This window comes from Phocoena phocoena, chromosome 8, assembly GCF_963924675.1.
Source record: "Phocoena phocoena chromosome 8, mPhoPho1.1, whole genome shotgun sequence".
NCBI lineage: Eukaryota > Metazoa > Chordata > Mammalia > Artiodactyla > Phocoenidae > Phocoena > Phocoena phocoena.
In genome coordinates this window covers 69,017,814-69,038,957 of record NC_089226.1, presented here as the reverse complement: position 1 = coordinate 69,038,957, position 21,144 = coordinate 69,017,814, and the positions used below count along the sequence as shown (strand labels likewise).

At 35.5% G+C, this 21,144-nt stretch overlaps 1 protein-coding gene across 2 annotated transcripts in view; it reads right to left on the bottom strand.

Annotated features, from left to right (window-relative positions):
• PDE3B (phosphodiesterase 3B) overlaps positions 1–21,144 on the bottom strand; it is a 173,266-nt gene that overhangs the window by 50,712 nt on the left and 101,410 nt on the right. The window contains exons 2-4 of one of the 2 annotated variants that reach the window (XM_065881701.1): positions 16,237–16,287; positions 6,607–6,855; positions 3,646–3,788 (exon numbers count right to left, since the gene is read on the bottom strand). In XM_065881701.1, the coding sequence (XP_065737773.1) occupies positions 3,646–3,788; positions 6,607–6,855; positions 16,237–16,287 (443 nt within the window). The remainder of the gene's footprint in view (positions 1–3,645; positions 3,789–6,606; positions 6,856–16,236; positions 16,288–21,144) is intronic. The other variant, XM_065881702.1, reaches the window with a different exon arrangement.

Below are 21,144 nucleotides of genomic sequence, written 5' to 3'. Positions count from 1 at the left end.
TCAATCTTTAAAGACATACAGAAATAGGGGTCAGAGGGTCTCTTCTAGGTAGAGGAAATAACTAAAAAGGGGCACAACTGTGCACAAACAGAGGGAATATCAAACAGTTAAGCCTGACTGGATTTTCAGATAAATAAAGGTGATACCGGAGAGGTATTTTGGTGTTATAAAGTAATGGCCTTCTTAATTAATTAAAATCTCAAGTCCTCTAAGAGGTGAACAGTGGTAAACTCTTTTTTTTTTTTAATTAATTAATTAATATATGGCTGCATTGGGTCTTTGTTGCTGCATGCAGGCTCTCTCTAGGGGCCACTCTTCATTGCGGTGCATGGGCTTCTCATTGCGGTGGCTTCTCTTGTTGCAAAGCACGGGCTCTAGGAGCGTGGGCTTCAGTAATTGTGGCATGCGGGCTCAGTAGTTGTGGCACGCAGGCCCTAGAGTGCAGGCTCAGTAGTTGTGGTGCACGGGCTTAGTTGCTCCGCGGCATGTGGGATGTTCCCGGACCAGGGCTCAAACCCATGTCCCCTGCATCGGCAGGCGGATTCTCAACCACTGCGCCACCAGGGAAGCCTCAGCAGTGGTAAACTCTTAAGAGTAGGTAATACAGTGGCTGTTCAAGTAGGACTAATTCTTCTTCCTTGTGGTTTTCCTCCTTTGGAGTCCTCTCATCATACCTAACATAAGGTTTATAATACTTCACTTTTTTTCTCCAGGCAAAGCATAAAGAAAACCAAATTTAAGTCCTATATTACGCTTTACACAAATGAGGCAGCTGAAAAATATAATTCAGCTTAATTTTCAAAGGGACTGAAACTAAAAACGAAATTATGAGAAAACTTCAAGGAAGAGTCTAACACAAGTTACATGCCTGTTACTTTCACGTAGAGAGCTTTCCAAATCATTTTTCTACTCTTATACTTTGCAAGACTGCTCATCTCTGTTTGCTTAATTTTTCCAAGTAAGGGTGCAACTTTGTCATGAGGGAGTAACAGAATTTTAAATCTCAGGCTAGGAATTTGGGCAGTATTCTGTGGGTGTTGACAAATGTCCAAAAACTTAATGATTAGAAAAAACTGTATAATCAAAGTTTTGTTTACGGAAGATTTCTGGTGGAAGGGTAGAAGATGGATTGGGTAGTGAAGGATATTAGAAATGGAAGGATAATTCAATAGCCCACGTAAGGAATAATGAAAGCATGAAATAGTGTAGGCAAAGTGATAAAGGAAAAAAAGGAATAGAGAGGAAAAGAGGTTTAGAGATAGACTTGACAACTGTTATCTATAGAGTAAGGTAACAAGATGTATAGATAACACCAAGTTTTCTAGGTAAATCAATTTTGTAAGCAACCACAAAACTAGAGGACTGCAGCACTGTGCCAGGAAATGAGGACAGAATAATAGTAACAGAGGGAAAAGCAGCTGGAGGGATGAGAAATTTGGTTTCAGACACAGTTTCAGGGAGCAAGAGGTTCAATATTTAAATCATGCTGAAATCACAGGGTGATTTAAAATCATAGTCAGAGAAGCTATGATCAGAATCCAGAGCTACATTCGTATCAAAACTAGGAAATGTGATCTCCATTCTGGAGTACGCTAATAAATTCAAAATGAATGCCTCGTGATTACAGAGTTACAAGCCTATTTGTTTTGTGCTACTAAAGCTTAAATGTTCCCAAACAAAATGTCACCATACATTAATGATCTATAGCTATGATGTCTAATATGCCTGCCATTTATGTCTATATGATAGTTGCATATGGCTCTTTGTATTTTAATTAATTAAAATCAAATCAAATTTAAATTAAGTTCCTTAGTCATACTAGACACATTTCAAGCTCTCAATAGCCACACGTAGCTAGGGACTACCAAATTGCACGTACAGCTATAAAAAATTCCAGTCATCACAGAAAATTCTATTGGACGGCACTGATCTAGAGACTCGAATTTCAAAAGGAAGAGTGGTTGTAAATGCTTCATATATTCCCCTTTACCCTACGTTCAAAGTATACTTAGAAATTTATTACTGAGAAGCTCCAGCTTCTGCACACTAGAAAGATAACTTCTAGCCTATCTCTTTAAAGTAGACGTTTCCTAATATGGCCAATTACTGTATTCTTCAAAGTTCTAAATCTTTTATGAGGCATATGATTTTGTTTTAATGAGTGTTAAGTAAATATATGGAATCTGCCTATACTTACCTTTAACTCTGAGATATGTTCGTATAAAGATTAGTTTTCCTTGGACCATGTTTCTATTTTATTATCAATCGTGTGAGGCAGGAGTATAAAAATAACCTTAACTCAGTGCATCAAACGTTTCTTTTATCTTAAATGCATTGCTGTTACATCAATGTGATGGAAAGATGAAAAAATAGAATCATTTTCATCATTCTTTCTTAAACTCAAAAGTATTCTCAAGATATTTCCCAGGGTTAAGAAATACCTGTCATATTTTCAGTTCCTAACGTCATTTACTTCGTCATATCCTGCTTCCGTTAACAAAACAACAACAACGACAGCAGCAAAAACCATTATCCTGTCTAGGCTCTGGGCTAGCTTTGGACCAAAGCTCATTTTCCTGTGATGTTCTCTTCATACTTGAATCCATTCCTATTTTATAAATCATTTCACTCAATTTTTCTTTCATAAAAATGGAGTTCATCTACTTGAATGTACTGTATAAGATTCAAATTAATAAACCACACAAGCATCTGGAAAATTACAATGATCTGATCATATTTCATATACAAAACGTTCATATAAATTTTAACAGATAAATAGCTCTGATCCAACACTGCCACCTACTGTTTCAAATGTGTAACTACACAGGTCAAGTTAAAGCATCAACACAACACATGCTCAGTCCTAACAAAGTGGTTTAACAGGAAATTTACACTGGTTCCAATTTTATTAACATGGTTAGATAATTGACTAAATAGAAGCTTATAACTCACATAAGATATCAATATCTTTCCTGGCCTTTAAAAGGCAAAGTATTGAATCCTTTGTTATCAGAGTAAGTGGATATATATACATTGAGAAGATCTCAGCTCCTGCAATCAATCTCCCAGCCTCACTCACTTGGTTGCAGTTATTGACAACTCTCCTTTGTAGGATTAGCACTGTTTAGTTCCAAGTAAATACTCAACAGAATATACAATATATTAGTAGTTTTAGTTCCCCAGCAGGAACAGGGCTTAAAAGTGTCCTGTTATCTTACATCTCACATCTGAGGTAACATCTGCGGTGAACCTTGGGGATGCTCCTCCTTTCACAAGTCAGACACTGTTGACCAACCTCTGAATACTACGCAGGGGCCTGGTGACTGCCCCTAATATGGCCACTTCCACCGTGGCTTTCCCAGTACTGCATCCTAAATTGATCCTTGTTTCCTTAAACTGCCTCCCTGATTCATGTTCTTAAGGCTCCAGCATGCTTTGTACCCAACTTACCTATTTTGGGGGAAAGGAGATTACCTTCTTTTTAAGAATCAGTTTCTCTATCAGGCCACGTTACAAACAAAGCCATCCTATACTAAAATACTTCCAGTGTTCCTTTATGCTTTTAGAACTATTTCAAACTTCATTCACAGAAAGAAAGTTGATGTATTAGATTCAGGTTTCTTGAAAAGGCTCTGGGGATTTTACCTTAAAATGCCAAATTCTTGGTGAGGCCTTTTGCCATTATTGCGTTCCCACCTTGGAGAAGTCTGGTCGATAGGTGGCAGACCTGAGGTTCCCGAGCTCCTTCTCAGCTGTGGGGTTGATAAACTATTCCTACTGTTTAGCCCCTGTTGGATAATTTAACAATGATTAAAATTGTTATCCTCCAATATGCCGTAAAAGATAGTCCATGGAAATATCAATACAAAGTACAGTTGACCCTTGAACAACTCGGGGGTTAGGGGCACTGATCCTCTGTGTAGTCGAATAATCTGGGTGTCATAAATAACATACAAGTGGGCCTTCCCTATGCAGGCTTCCTCCATATCCGGATTCCGCACCCGCGGATCCAACCAACTGCAGATGGTGTAGAACTGTAGTATTTACTAATGAAAAAGATACGGGTCTGAGTGGACCCACACAGTTCAAACCCATGTCATTTAAGGATCAACCATACATTTTTAGCATGTATAGGAGAAACAAAATATTTTATTCTGAAAATCTGTCAATTTTACTCCAAACATAACATTCTATATTGTTCTTCTATTTATCTTCCTCCAACTAAAACATGATTTCTGAACTCCCTATAGTTTAACCAAATTTTTTTTCTTTTGTACCTTTTATTCCTAGTTTTATGAGAAATATGCAACTGACAATTTTAAAAGTAGATACGAAAGATTTACCCTGAAAAAAGACTTCAGAGGGCAAGCTTAGGATCAGGAGTGATCCCTGTTTCCTAATATATTTTCAGTACAATGCTAATGTACATAGATAGAGGTTAAACTGCAGAATTCTGAGCTACCTTTTGAATTAATGACTTAATTAAATTCAGAACACCTTTCACATTAAGAATATTTTACCCTAATTTTTGAAAATATTCTCGGTTAATCCAAATGTTAACCAGAATATTCCATTTTTGACCATTGTGAATAGGTGTTTTAATGAAATTGACATTAAACAGTTTCTGCTTCTTATAAATTTCCCCTATCAGCAGACACGAAACCATCTCAAAGAGATAAATACCATTTATATTTAAGTTTTCCCAAGGATGTTGATTTTTTAAAGGTTCAATGTTAGTTATATTTACACTGAAGAAGTTGTTTATGTAACATCCTTTCTCACTATAATTTAGGTCCATACAATCTTTCTTAGTTCTTAATACACGTATAAGACATTTACATTAAATTATCTGTTCTAACTCCCTTTTCCTTACTAATTATTTTTTCATAAATGCTCTTGCTCTTTTCTGAAGTAACATCAGGCTTTTTATATTCTTTTCCAAAGCAGAGATAAATTACATAAGAAATTCAAATAAGAAATTTTAAAGAACACAAAGAAAAGAAATAAGGGTTACTTCCTGGTTCTTATATGACTTATTCCTATCAGTAAATTCTAGTACTCAAAATAAGCCTTATTACCTAGAATGTTCAGAAAATGAGGAATTAGGCATCCTATTTAATTAATATTATTGTTTAAATGTTTCTAAAATGTACAGTACACTTTTCTACATAGTAAACGTAATAACAAACATAATACTGATATCAATGTGATTTTTTGTTTTTTTTTTTTGGCCTCATCATGCGGCTTGTGGGATCTCAGTTCCCCGACCAGGGATTGAACCCAGGCCACAGCAGTAAAAGCCCAAAATCCTAACCACAAGGCCACCAGGGAATTCCCTCAGCGTGATTTTTATCACTAAGATTTTTAAGAATTATTATTTTTTAAAATTACTATTCTAAACATCAGATGTCAATGGAAAATACAAAGGAAGAACAACATATCAAATGAAAACTAACTCAAGAATATATTAGTTATTTTATTGATGAATTTATTCCTATCCCTTTTTGTTGCTTGTGATTAACCTTTCTCATAGGTAGAGTGCTAAAAAAAAAAAAAAAAGCCATATAACTTAATTACCATTGGGTTTTGTGTAGTGCAGGTGCTACTCGATACACTTTAAAAATAAAAGCATCACATAACTACCTATGATCCAGATTTGTGAACAATAATTATCAAAAATTTGCCCTAATCGGGCTTAATTTTTCAACACTTCTAAACAATAATGCTGAGAATTAACAGAATTAACTGATGATCAAAGTCTCTCCAAAAACTATATTTAACTTGTTCTAAGCTCTAGATCACTATTACAATGAACAAAATTAACTGGTTTGAATTTCATCTTCTCTTAGTTTCTTTAGCCAGTAGAATAAAGTAGTTAAAATAATCTCTAAAATATTTCTATTTTTAAAGTTTTATGATCTTTGCTACTGGTAAAGGTATTGATAGTCAAATAAAAGAATTAAAAGCAAACTGAACAGACATAATGTATACCTATTTAGAACAGTATTTATTATTTTCTAAAGGAAATCCTATTTTGAATCAGTGATATTTAAAGAAAAATTAATCCCATATCTACTGATGGAAAAGTCAATGCCTATTGGGCTATAGTAATCTCCAGTGGGTAGGCGGGAGGTAAGGAGACACAGTTCCAAAAAATGTGAAAATCAGTTTAAAATAATGCTGTGTAATTTCATAAAATGAATATTATAATGATCATTTTTTCTTCGTTTAAAAACAATTTCTGGTTTCTAAAGAATAAAATAGAATAATGACACAATTTGAATACTAGTTTGCTGTACAGCCTGAAATTAAATTTGCCTGTTGTTCTCTACTTCTTAAAAACAATAACAACAATAATAAAAAAGAGTTGCTACCAATGAAGTTATAACTGCTAATTACAGCAATATTATTTAGAATAAAAACTGAATACTTGCTTAGAATTATTTGAGATTATGACTACCTCTGAAGTCCCAAGCAACTCAATGTACTGGAAAAGAAGCTGGCCCTTTAAAAAGAAATTCTATTTTATGCAAGATTTAAAGGAGCAGTTTTAATTCAAAAACATTAAACGTGATAAACAGGGCTGGCTGATTACTGTATTTTGACCTTGTGAAGTTTTCTATCTCCTTTGTCGGCTGGGTCCTCTATTTCAGAGCAGTGATAAAATCCAGGAAATGGTGTGAGAGGATTAATCTTTGGCCTACAGGAGCCAGAGAAAGCACCCATCAAGCTACTGATACTCCGGAGGGAAGAAATGACTTGCGGGGGAAGGGTTGGGTCAACCAGAAGATCTGACACCATATTACGAGCCTCATTTAGCACCGAAAGATCAACTCCACTTCCACCTCCAGAATTCTAGAAAAGAAAAAAAAAAAAAAAAAACCCATAAAATTATATATGTGTTACACGGAAAAGTTAACATTTAAGAAAAACTTAACTCTAACAATAACTAAGTACTTGAATCCTATTAAATATTAATTTTCATTTATTTGGACTTGGCATAAATGATACATCAAGTGGTACGATTCTAACTTTAAAATTTTTGATGCTGATATAACAGATATTGTGAACTTTAATTTTTTTTCTACATTAGTGTATCTCATATTTAACGGTATTCGTTAATGACTTCCTTATAACTAGTATGGAACCAAATTTGTGTTTCTTTCAGAATCTATAGTTTGGGCATTTTATTAATTTATTAATGATTCTCTTTCCTCTATGTCAAAATTTCTTTCAAACATATACAGCATTTCTTTTATTTACTCCTCACTTAAGAGGCAGTCTAGCATAGTGACAAGGCTTTGTTGCAAAGACATCTGAGTTGGAAATCTAGACTTTAGCCCTAACTGCATGACTTGGAGCAAGTTATTCAACATCTGAACTTTTCAGTTTCTTCACTGTAAAATGGGGATAACAACTACCTCATTAAGGGCTGATATGAGAATTAAATCTGATAAGCTATGTAAAGCACATAAAGCAATGCATGGTACATATATTTAAAATGCAATAAATAAAACTATTATTATCCATATTATAGAAAATAATGAGATAAAAAGGAGAAAAAATGGTGTCAGAGTTCAAAGGAGATGGTGATAACACTGAACTGAATAGTTAATATGGAAGGAATAACAGGACGCTGGACCCTTAAAATGGATAGGAAATACATTTTTTAAAATTTAAAATTAATATTTCATTGATGAATATATATGATATGATTTTTACTTTTTGAAAATATATATTATGTTCAACTCAATTTCCCACAGAAATAAGTACACTGATAATCAGAACAGTGAACTAAATGTTACTTTGGTTTGTTTTATTGTGCCTTGAATTTACATCTGGGTGTGTTCGTAAGTATTCAAAGTATTTATTGAGTTCACTGGTTATTAATTACCCTCAACACATTTTGAAATTGAGAAATGTTATGAAAGTTAGACCAACAATTAGCTTAGTAATGTCTTTGCTCTTTGTGGAATTCTTTTCTTTTCCCTTGTGAAGTATTATTTTGTATTAGCTTTTATCTTAAAACGTTCTCCATTATTGGGCCATAGCCCAGCTATTTCTAGTCTTTATAAGCAAACACCTCTCTCTATATGTCACTGTAGATATTAAGCATACTTCTGACAGATAGCTTCCCCTAACTTGAACTACTGAACCAAAGTAAATGAACCAAACCAAAATCACTATAAAACTACCCTTGCATATGTTGGTCAAACCTATACCTCCACAAATTGTGTATAACAGTATCTGTTTTCCCTCACCCAAATAAGAAATCTGTTGTCATTTGAGTTGGTGTTCCCTTATATGCAGTGTGTCATTTCTCTCTGGCTGCTTTCAAAATATTTTCTTTGCTTTTAGTTTTCAAATGTTTAATTGACATACCTCGGAGTAGATTTGGGGCGGGGGGCACTGATCCTATTTGGGATTCACTCAGCTTCTTGAATTTGCAGAATTACATCTTTTGTAAAATTTGCCATTATTTCTTCAAATACTTTTTCAAACCTACTCTCTCTCCTTCTCAGACACTGATGATATGAACGTTGGATCTTTTGTTATTGTCCACCAGGTCCTGAAGGCTCCTTTTTTTTTTTTTTTTTTTTTTTTTTTTTATGCGTTACGCGGGCCTCTCACTGTTGTGGCCTCTCCCGTTGCGGAGGACAGGCTCCGGACGCGCAGGCTCAGCGGCCATGGCTCACGGGCCCAGCCGCTCCGCGGCATGTGGGATCTTCCCAGACTGGGGCACGAACCCGTGTCCCCTGCATCGGCCGGCGGACTCTCAACCACTGCGCCACCAGGGAAGCCCTGAAGGCTCCTTTTGTCTCCATTTATTTTCTCAATGTTGTTCAAATTGAGTAAATTCTACTGATCCATCCTCAAGCTCAACAGATTCTATGCTCTGTCATCACCACTGTATTGAGACCATTTTACAAGTTTTTTATTTCCATTATTGCATTTTTCAGTTCTATAACTTCCCTTTTTTTTTTTTTTTGGTAACTTCTATTTTTTTGCTCAGATTTTCTATTTTGTTTATTTGTTTCAAGAAAATTTGTAATTGCTTGTTAGGATGTTTTTATGATGGCCGCTTTAAAATTCTTTGTCAGACAATTCCAAATCCCATCATCTTGGTGTTAATCATTGACTGTGTTTTCTCATTTAAGTTGTGATTCTCCTGGTTCTTGGTATGACAGGTGATTTTTAAAATTTTATCAACATTTTGGTAACTATGCTAGAAGACTCTGGGTCCTATTTAAATCTTTTATAGTAGGAGGTGGTCTTCCTCTTTAGATTTAGCACCAAGTCCTAGTCTACTTTTTCAGGCTGTAGTTCTAATGAAAATTTAATTCTCAGGGCATTCACAGTGGTATTTTCCGTCTGCTTGATTTTCTCCTGGTGCCACTAGGGTTTCCACTGGTCCCTGCTGGTGCTGCGGGTGAGAGTTGGTGAGGAGCTTCCTCAGGTTGGGCTATCTGGTGCCTCTAGGTCGGGGAAGGGAGTCTCCAAGCCACAAGGACCGAGAGCACTTCCTGGGCTAGGCACCTGTGTTGTGGAGACCTGGCCACCCTCTGTCTCATTGGGGAAGGGGAGTCTCATGCCTAGTAGGGAATAACCATACTTCCCTGGCCACTTAACGTCAATGGAGTTCCTGATCAATTTCCCCTTGGTGTTGTTGGCAAGACTCTCACTCAATTTTAAGGAAAGGAAGAGCCTACCTGCATCACGTTCTGTTGTTAGGCTGGGAGTCTGCATTACCCCAACATTTGCTGTTGGGTGACAGTTACAAGACACCCTGTCACACTATGTTGTTCCTCTGTTACTGGGGTCCCTAATTTCTCCTCTTTGCATTTTTCAGAGTTCTCCTTTGTTCGCCTCTTGCGTTATTTCCAGAGTTTATACTGGTACTTAGCAGAGAGTATCAGGGAGAATTAAATCTGATGATACACACAGAACACATAAAGCAATGTATAGAATATATAGGTAAAGGGCAATAAATATTATTATTATGGAAAGTGGTGAGATAAAAATACAGATAAAATGGTACCAGAGTTCAAAGAATATATAGATAACTTTAATCTGAGTGATTAACAGACACATCATGGTAAGGGTGGCATTTGAGCTGAGCTGTTCATTTGGTAGGATTTTACTCAAAAAGATTAGGAGAAAAGAATTTTTTACAATAAAAACAAACAATATTTGGGGGAACTCATTCTTCAAGAAGAAGAGAGCATAAATAAAGGTACAAAAGTGGTGAAATAGTGACGTACAGGGAACGTAAAATTTTTTAAGTATAGGCTATATATATATATACTTTTTTTTTTTTTTTTTTAAGAGCAGTGGAAGATAAGGTTGGAACCAATATTTGATAACACCAGATTCCAGGCTAAGGAATATGGACAATGGAGAGTCATGGATTTTGAGGCCGTCAAAGAGAAATAAAGCAAGAAAAGGAAAAAAGAAGTGATGGAAGGCATTAAAAAGAAGGCAGTACTTATGATGTTAAGACCTGACAAAACTGTGAGAAAAGAGCATTCCAAGCACACAGACTAGCGCCTGCAAAGATGCAGAGGCAGAAGCCTACCTGGCTTGTTTGAGGAATAACAAGGCCAGTGTAGCAGCAGCAGAGTAAATGAAAGAGAAAAGCAGAAGATGAGGTCAGAGAAGTAAAAGGGAGTAAAGGAAGGGACCATATTGTGCAGGGTCTTTTAAGTCCATGATTAGGACTTCAGCTTTTATTTTTGGTGAGATAAGAGCATAGTGAGCAAGAGACTGACATCATCTGACTTACGTCAGATCGAATGGAATATTCAAATTATTTGCTATAACTTTAAAAGTTTAACTTAAATTCTTATTTCCCATTTGGCTTATATCTGGCAAACTCTTGTTTTTGTACACAGAGCCAAGAATACTACATTTTAACAGTTACTGTGGGAGTGGAGGAGGGGGAGGAGTAGGTAGCTGTGTGTCCCTCAAATGCTAAAACATTTGTATCTTATACTATAATTTCAGAGATGTTAGTATTTATTATTATTGAATTTAATATAATATCAGCTTATATTTTTGTGTGCTTACTATGTACCAGGCACATATTATTATTTTAATCAGCCCTCTGAGGAAACTGGTATTATTCCCAATTTATAGATGAAGAAATAGGTTCAAAGTGTCTTAAAAGGCTTGCCTAATTTTTCAGCTGGGAGGGACTAGTTTGTATCAGACCAACTCTTCTGCCTAGGACAATAGGTCTAGAAAAGCCAAAATAAAATAGAAATAGCGTCCATTTCAGGGCATCAGAACACAGTCAAGCAGCCAGGGCTTGAAAAAACAAGAACCTAGAGTTAAGAGAAAAGATTGAAATGAGCCCAATATTCTGTGCTACTTTTTCCTTTCACAGAATTTGCTACTGATTCATAGCTGACATGGGGCAGAGAAGATGAGAAGCAGAGCAGTTAAGAGGCTAGGAAACAGCTTTATGCTGGGAGACCAAAACTGGAATTTAGGGTTATAAAGACAGGGAGAGCTTTAAATGCCAAGCAAGATCCCAGAGAGAAGGGAAGAACAAAGATGCAAGCTTGAATTCAGAGCTGCTTTTCCCCTGAAGATATTTGCCAATCTGTAAACAGTGGCCAAGAGATGGAGAAACCAAGCAGAAATCCTCAAAAAGATTTCTGTTTTGAAAGTAAAATATCGTTTTCAGCAGTCTCAGTGCTGGAGAAAACAAAACAAAAGGAGTTCCGAGAAAAACACCACTAACCAAACTGTTATGAGACAGAAAACCTGAATAGTACTAAAACTATTAAAGAAACTTAATAATTTAAACTTGCCCATAAGAAAAGCTCCAAACTGAGATAGCATCACCAGAGTATTCTTCCAAAGGAAGAAATGAAACCCATCTTACCAGACTCCTCTAGATAATAGAAAAAAAGGTAATTTCCCACCTTATTTTATGAGGCCAGTATAACCTTTATACCAAAAACATGCCAAAAACATGATGAAAAACAAGAATAATAGGCCAATTCTCTCACGTAGACATAGATTCAAAATATTAATAAGTAAAATCCAGTGATATATGTGTGTGTGTGTGTGTGTGTGTGTGTATTTTTTTTTTTTTTTTTTGGCTGAGTTGGGTGTTCGTTGTTGTGCACAGGCTTTCTTCAGTTGTGGCGAGCAGGGGCTACTCTTCGTTGCGGAGCACGGGCTTCTCATTGTGGTGGCTTCTCTTGTTGTGGAGCACGGGCCGAGAGCACGCAGGCTCCAGTAGTTGCAGCGTGTGGGCTCTAGAGTGCAGGCTCAGTAGGTGTGGTGCTCGGGCTTAGATGCTCCACGGCATGTGGGATCTTCCTGGACCAGGGAACGAACCCGTGTCCCCTGCATTGGCAGGCGGATTCTTAACCACTGCACCATCAGGGAAGTCCCTGATACATATTTTTAAAAAGAAAATACTTCTTGATCAAATTTGCTTTACTCTGGGATTCCAGGGATGGTTCAACACAGGCACAAATATAAAACAATATAATTTACCACATCAATAGAAAAAATGGGGGAAAATCCAGGGATCATCTCAATAGGTGCAGAAAAAGCATCTGATAAAATTCTACACCCATTTATGACTTAAAAGAAAAAAGTTTTTAGTAAAATGGGATTAGAATAGAACTTTCTTAATCTGATAAAGGGTATCTATAGAAAACATTAGTGGTGAACATACTGAATATTTTCTCCCTGAGTTCATGAACAGGACAAGGCTGCCTACTAGTAACAATTCTATTCAACACTGCATTAAAGACCCTAAACCATACAGTTATGCAAGAAAAATGGCAAAGGACTGGAAATAAATTAATAAACCTGTCCTTATTCATTGATGACATTATTATATCTCTAAAGACTCTAAAAGAATCCTCAGGGCTTCCCTGGTGGTAGAGTGGTTGAGAGTCCGCCTGCCGATGCAGGGGACACGGGTTCGTACCCCGGTCTGGGAAGATCCCATATGCCGCAGAGCGACTGGACCCATGAGCCATGGCCGCTGGCCCTACGCGTCCGGAGAGGCCACAGCAGTGAGAGGCCCGCGTACCGCAAAAAAAAAAAAAAAAAAAAAAAAGAATCCTCAGACAAGATATTAGAATTAATAAGTAAATTTAGCAAGGACACTGGATAAAAGAATCAATATATAAAAATCAACAGAACTTCTATGAGGCAGCACAAACTATTAAAAACATGGAACTTCTAAAAATTGATACCTTTTACAATGTTATACAATTTTAAAAATTAAATATCTAGGAATAAATCTAACAAAATATGCATGACCCCTACACTAAAAACATTATTAAGATAAAGATAATACAGATCAGTGAAGGAATATACCATTTTCATGGATTCAAAGCCTCAGTATTATGAGATGTAAATTCTCCTCATACTGATTTATAGAGTCAATATAGTCTCAATCAAAATCCTAGCAGTATTTTTTTTGTGTGTGGAAATTTTCAAGTTTATTAAAGAATAGTCAAGATAACTTTGAAGAAGAACAATGCTGGAGAACTTACTATCAGATGTCAAGACTTATTATAAAGTTACAGTAATTAAAGTAATGAGTGTGGTATCAGTGTTTCAGGAGAGACAAATTGACAAACAGACCAGAAGAGAAAGTCCTGAAACAAATCTACATATGGTCACTTGCTATATGACAAAGGTTATAATACAGTGCAAAGAAGAAAGAATGTGTATTTTGTTCAACAACTGGGTCAATTGGATAACCATATGGGGAAAAAATGTCTTGATCTATAAATCACACCATACAGAAAAATCAATTCTAGATGCATTACAGATCTAAAGATGAGAAGTAAAACAATAAAACTGCTAGGAGGTAACAGAAGAGGGTAGACACAACCCAGAGGGTAGACACAACCCAGGAGGTAGACAAGGTGTTCTTAAATAGGACACACACAAAAAAATCAGTAGACAAAAAGGAAATGATTGATAAGTTGGCATAAAAGGGAATGATTGATGGAGTACTTTTAATAAGACACCATGATAAGCCACAGACAGGGAGAAGGTTTTTTTTTTATGAATGTATATATTCATGTCCAAAATACATAAAGAACTCCTATGATCACTAAGTAAAAGGTAGATAATCAGCGGAAAAAATGGGGAAAAGATCTTTACCAGAGGATATCTGAGTAGCAAATGAACATAAAAAGATTCTCAGCTTGATGAGCCATCAATGAAATACAAATACTAAAACCACAATGGATATCCTTCAACAGCTACCAGAATGATTTAAAACAGACACTACCAAGTGTTGGCAAGGATGTAGAGCAACTGAAACATCCATATACTGCTGATGGTTGGGTAAAAGTGATACAACCTCTTTGGAAAATTATCTGGTGCTTCCTACTAAAACTGAACATACACATGTATACCCTATGACCCAGCAATGCACTCTGATGTATATATCCAACAAAAGACATCAAGAATGTTTCAGCAGCATAACTTGCAATAGACAAAAAACTGAAAAATAAAACAAATGTCAATCTGCTATAGAATGGATGAAGTAACTGTATATTCATTCAATGAAACACTAAATAGAATGAGAATGGATGAATTACTACTATGTATAATAACATGAATTAATCTCACAGATAAATTTTGAAAGAAGCAAGACAGAAAACAGAGAGAAAATACATATGAGTGATTCCATTTATATACAATTCAGAAAAAGACAAGAAAAACTAAGTTGTGATGGCAGAAATCAGGTTTGAAAGGACACTTGGGAGAAGTTGATGACTAGATGGGGAGCACAGGGGGCTTTTGGGGTGCTGAATTCTTCATCTGAAAAATGGTCACATGTATATATTCACTCTGAGAAAATTCATCAAGTTATACAGTTATGACCTGTGCACTTTTATATATGAGCGTTACACTTCAATTTTTTTTTTTGGCCATTCAGTGCAGCTTGCGGGATCTTAGTTCCCTGACCAGGGATCAAACCCAGGCCCATGGCAAGAAAGTGCTGAGTCCTAACCACTGGACCACCAGGGAATTCCCTATACTTTGATTTTAAAAAAAGGATTATTAGGGAGAGAAAGAGGGGTAGGAGAAGAGAGAAATAAAAGTCTGTGTGTCCACAAGCCCATGCTCTCAACCATTACTGCTTATCTTTAGATTTTACCAGTAATTTAGGTAGATACTCTTTTAATTGGAAACTGAGGATCTTGGTGAATATGACTGATGAAAAAGGCCACTATTTAGGTCAAGAAACCCCAGCCCCTTTTAGGTCAGATGTGGCCTTCCTCATATCACCTGACTGTAACAGTTACACCAGAGAATATTTTTTTCTTAATGGGCTGTTGTGGCTATTCCATTTAAAGTTTAAAAATAAGAATCAACCATTCAAAGGGGTGTTCATTTTGCAAAATTTTATGTTGGGACAATAGAAGTAATATGTCTGTAAACACAAACGACAAAGATTTGATTTTTATTAATGTTTATCTATTAGTGTGAAAAACATCAGGTTTCAAAAGCATATGAAACATAATATTACAATCTTTGTAGACTAGAATTATATAAACCATATGTTTCAATACAATGGAAAACTAGGAAAAGATCTATAAAGATATATATCAGAAGTTAACATAGCTATTCCTTGATGTTTGAATGATTTTCCTTTTTTCTCCTATACTTCTATTTTTAATTCTACTGATAACAACATAAAGTGATCAAAATATCTTTAAAAAGCACATTTTGTATTATTCCATATATATAAAGTTCATAAATAAAGAAAACTAATTGCTAGAAGTCCGGATAGGGGTTTTCTTTGGAAACATAGGTAATGACTAGAATGGCACACAAGTGAGGCTTGTGGGATGCTGGTAATGTTCTATTTCTTGTTATGGGTACTAGTTATACGGAATGTTTAATTTTTGGAAATTCATTGAGCTGTGCAATTTTCTGTACCTTTATCAGTAACTCTAGGTGGAGTGAACTGGGGGGAAAAGAGCCTCATATTTAATATAGATGAGCCCAGATTATATCAGCAACATTTTAAAAATAACTATATAAGTTTGGTTTCTTATTTTCTTTTCCCTTACAATTAAAATACATTTTTAAAAAACTACCTAAATGAAGTTCTGGTTATTTTAGTTCAGCTAAAGAAAAATCTTATGGCATATAAATTAAAGTTACATTCAGAAGATTTCTATGTCAAAAATTTGATTACAGATATTAATTATTAGTGATATCACTTATATTTACCTGATAGTGAGGTTTATACCACTGCTTTAAGTCCCAATCCCAAAGAATCATCTGGGGGAAAAAAAAAAAAAGAGTTCACTTAGTTACAAACCATAAGTAAATAAATATATGTAAAGACAAAATGGAGCATCTTCAATTACAGATACCTAAAATACCTTAAAGTTTGGGAGAGGAATTGGGAAGATTAGAATAAAAATTATCTCTAGATGGAATATTTTATTAATTACACAATCTGTGATTGAGAAATCAAAAGAAGAGTCAGGATAAAGTCACTAAACTAATCTATATTCAAAATATAGATTCAAAATATCTATTACCACAGAACTGAAAATATCAATCCAGAAGCACATCCATTCACTAAAAATACAAGAAAAATGACAAATCACCGTTCTTCCCCCTCCCTACCCTCTCCAAAGGCTCATAATTTGTCATTTTAAACCAGTGACAGTAGGTGGTGCTATTTCCTTACCAATAAGGCACTTCTGTCAAAAGCACTTTTAAAAGCTTGCCCTTGGTTTAGATTAAGCATAAAGGAATGGATTTATAAAAAGCTACACACAATCCTTTTGATTCACAGATAATTAGTTTTCCTGTTTTTCTCCTTTATAGATTCTCAATGGTAACTTCTTAGTACCAGACTAGTTTTTTCCTGCCCTTCTCTTCCTAGCAGGCCGTGTGGTTACTTCTCCATCTAATAGTCACTGCTCTAGAAGATAAAATTAGCTTAAATTTGGCAAGCTATAACTGCTACCTACCATTAATCCTAAATTTCTTTTAAGTTTTACTTAAGTAATAAATAGGTCTCCTCCTTTTGCCTAAACAATTGATTATAATTGTGATTTTCTACATGGCTTTGAACCCTAGTATCGAGCGTAAGCCTAGTTAATTTGTAATACAATCACAATTTCTATGTACTGAAATATGTGCTGTTTCTTGTCCTTGGTCGTAAGGGTCCTGATTGCAAAAGATCATAAAATGTTATCTACTCTTTCATTGGTCTGATATTTAAATAGGGAGTTGGCAGATTTTTTTTCTGTAAAGGTACAAATGGTAAATATTTTAGGCTTTGCAGGCCACATAAGGTCTTCCATGGCATATTCTTTGGTTTTTGTTTTCGTTTTACAACCCTTTAACATGCAAAACAAAACAAAACAAAAAAACATTCTTAGCTCAGTGGCCATACAAAAACATGTTCCTGGCAGGATTTGGTCAGTGGGCTATAGCTTGCTGACCCCTTTTAAAAATTGTCAATTGTCATTATCACCATCCTTGCAGAAGGTCATCTCCTGCCAGTAAAGAGAAACCTATCTCTTCCCAAAGAAAATCCAGACCACTTACAAAATTCATGGACCAGTACCTGCAAAATGGCTATGGTACAGCTACATGCAAAGTACACAATATATATTAGTAGGCTCATCAAATTTACGCAGTATTTTATATGGCCTTAAGTGTGGTCCTCATATAATTATTTCAGGTTTTGATTTAACCAGCATAAACTCTAGATTCTAGAGACATTAATTAATGCAGTTTAAAACATTAATAACTTCCTAAGAACATTCACATTAAGATTAAAATAACTTAAAATCCCTAAATTTCTTTTATACTTGATATACACGCTCCATTTTCTGCAGGCTATTCTTACACAACTGGCTTTTTAGTCCCAACTGCAGTACTTTACTTCAGTCCTGATTTCAGCCTGTCCAAGTTTCTTTGGAGAGTGGAATGTCGACTAGCCTATTCACCATTCTTCCCATCATCATGACATTTGTAAATCTGATGTTTTCTTAAGTTCACTTTAAAAAGTAGAGAACGAACAGGAGTGAAAACAGAACCTCAGGATGGATCACTAAAGATCACCTATGAGATTTGCGTCTGAGTCTGCATACTTGCCTAACATACTATCATCCAATTCATACCTCCACATTTCTTCTACAAATGATACCATCAAACGGTGACATACCTACACCTCATTTCTCCTAATCATTAGTCTGAGTAGAATTTGATTTCTTGCTAACTCCAGCATACTTTCATTAGGAGGGTTTCTTAACACTGAGTCTTCCTTGCCTCCCACTTGCTATTCTGGCTTTGAATAAACTCTTAAGCAGTAGATCAACCTTATTTATAGTCACTTTCTCTGCGATCAAAAATACATTTGCCAAAGGCAGCAGGTCTTAGTCTGAAATCCCCTGCATATTAGGAACTGAAAAGAGATACAGTGAAAGCCACAAATTGCTGGTAGACTGCCTTCTGTATAAATTGGACAACTAGAATATTAGCGATTTTGAGAAAACAAAATTTTCTGCATAAGTAATAGGAGATGTATAATCCAGGAATCATACAGCTGCAGCTAGGTACATCTTACAGCAGTGTTATTCAAGGTGTGGTCCACAATAAGAAAGTACAGAAATGAAGAGTAAATGTTTAGAAATTTTTATATCAATTTGATATTGTTGAGTTGATTTTAGTATATTTTACAAAAGCAGATTGGGGCAAAAACCCCAAAGCTTGATCCTTTTCTATATAGTTTGATGCCAGGAGACAAGAACATGGATGCACAGAGCTGCACTGCTTGGGGCAGCAAGAAAACTAAAAACGACCCAAATGTCCATCAATAACAGAATGGGGAAATTTTGGTACATTCATGCAGTGGAATACAATAGTGAAAATGAATGAAGGATAGCTACAACCTATATGAATGAATCTTAAAAACATAATGTTGAATGAGAAAAGTCACAAGAGGATACATACAGTATAATTACATGCAATATAAAATAAAATATTCATTGAAATATACTTTTTAGAAATATAAACATACAGGAAACTATGAAGAAATTCTGGATGGTTATTTCTAGGGGAGAAGAAAACTGGATCTGGGAGTGCCATACAGGGAACTTCAAAGTTACTGGTAATGTTCACAGATAATGGTGGGTCAATAGTGTTTTCTGTCCTTAGTGTCTAAACTGGTAAAGAAGCAGAGACAGTGACTAGAGTAAACTCTTGAGGAATTGTGCTATACATGGCAAGAATGAAATGGAGCAATAGCCAGAAAAGAATGTGGGAATAATACTTTTGTTGTTAAAATTGTAGGTTCTAGAGCTTGTTTCTACTTGATAGGAATGATCCTGGACAGTAGAACTAATGATAAAGGGTAGAGTGCATGATTTCCGAAGGAGCAAAATCCTTAATGAAAATATTGCTCAATACCTCTATACTATTAGCACATAGATGAAATTTTAAACTAAGAAACAGTAATAGAGTATTAGTCATTATTAATCAAATCTGTGAATCACTAGTTGTTCCTCAGGGGTCTGGAATATTTGCGGAGCGGTGGGGAAGAACCAATTTAGTTTACATATATTTCAACATTGTGAACTGCAAGATTAACTCTGATTTCCACAGAAATATCATCATCTTAACAATTATATTTTTTTATCTTTTTTTTTTTTTTTAATTTTGGCCAAGCGGCTTGTTGCATCTTAGTTCCCTGACCAGGGATCGAACCCATGCTCCCTGCACTGGAAGCGCAGAGTCCTAACCACCGGACCACCAGGGAATTCCCAACCATACATACTGAAAACCGAGGCAGGTGCCCTAAGGCCTGCATTATTCTGCACGACTACAAATCATCCTAGGTAAAGTATTTTCGTGTCATTCGAATATTATTGTTTATATCTATTGAATTTGCATTTTTTGCATTGTTACATTACGTCTCCAGTCCAAAAAATAAATGGCTCAAAATTGGTTTCCTAAGGCTTAAGGTACTAATAAAAATAGTAACAAAACTCAGAATAAATGCTAAGCCTGAATCAAGAGCAAGACTCTAATGCAATCTGACTACAAATCTGTGGGTGTGATGATACCACACAAACCCATAAAAAAAATATTACTAAGTCATACAACAGTGACCATCTAAAAACTGGACTTTTTTTTAGACTCGCAATTCATTCACCTTATATTCTTCTGAATGTTGTCCACTTTGAAACTTTTATGACATTCAAACAAAATGTGAAGACTTTTTGGTAAACCAGTAGAACTTTTCTAGAACAATCACATAATGCTTTCTTATATGAAACTGAAGATTTTTGTTCCTGAAACAGAAGTGACATAAACTAGAGGCACCATTCAGATTCTGTGCTCCTCGTAGGAAAAGCGTATAAAAAAGATAAACTGTTGCTGAGAGACTTGTAAAACTAGCCACACAGATGATAAACATTATGCTGGAAGAGAGAATGGACCAAAAATTTTCCAAAATGTATTTACTATGTGACACCTTGGGACATCACAGAACTGAAAAGGCATATAAGGTAAAAGAGTAATTACTGTCATATTTGTACACAGCAGATATTTTACTTTACTGGTAGGTAAATGCACTCATGTGATGAATCCAAATCAGCTCTTGGTTTATGTGCAATACACACAGCAAAAGATGGCAGCCAACTTTTTTATGTGTTTATCATGGAAAAACCCATACTACGAAATATGATTTTTTTTCCTATTTAATGATTATTTTGTAAACTATGATAGAGACTTGAAAACATGTGCTGGAATCAGTTTTGAGAGAATTTGTAGAGCAAGGAAGAGCCTCGCTAAACAATTAGAATATCCCTTAACTGCAGATCTACCACTGCTTTATTCACAGAAAACAGCTGGTAGTTAAAACACACATGCTGGGCACGATTCAGTGTTAAAGGAATAGCATAAGTGTAAATGCACTCAAGTTTTGGCCACAGAAAGTACATCTTTTCAGTGTGCTGTGGGAAAATGGAGTGCAAGTAAAAACTGCAAATAGAAGTAGTCAATAAAATGCAAAGAACTTCTATTTCTCAAGTTTTAAAGTGTGACAATGACCATTAACTTAGCAACTGACACAGCCTCAAAAGTAATCTTCAGTGAGAAATCTCTTTATGA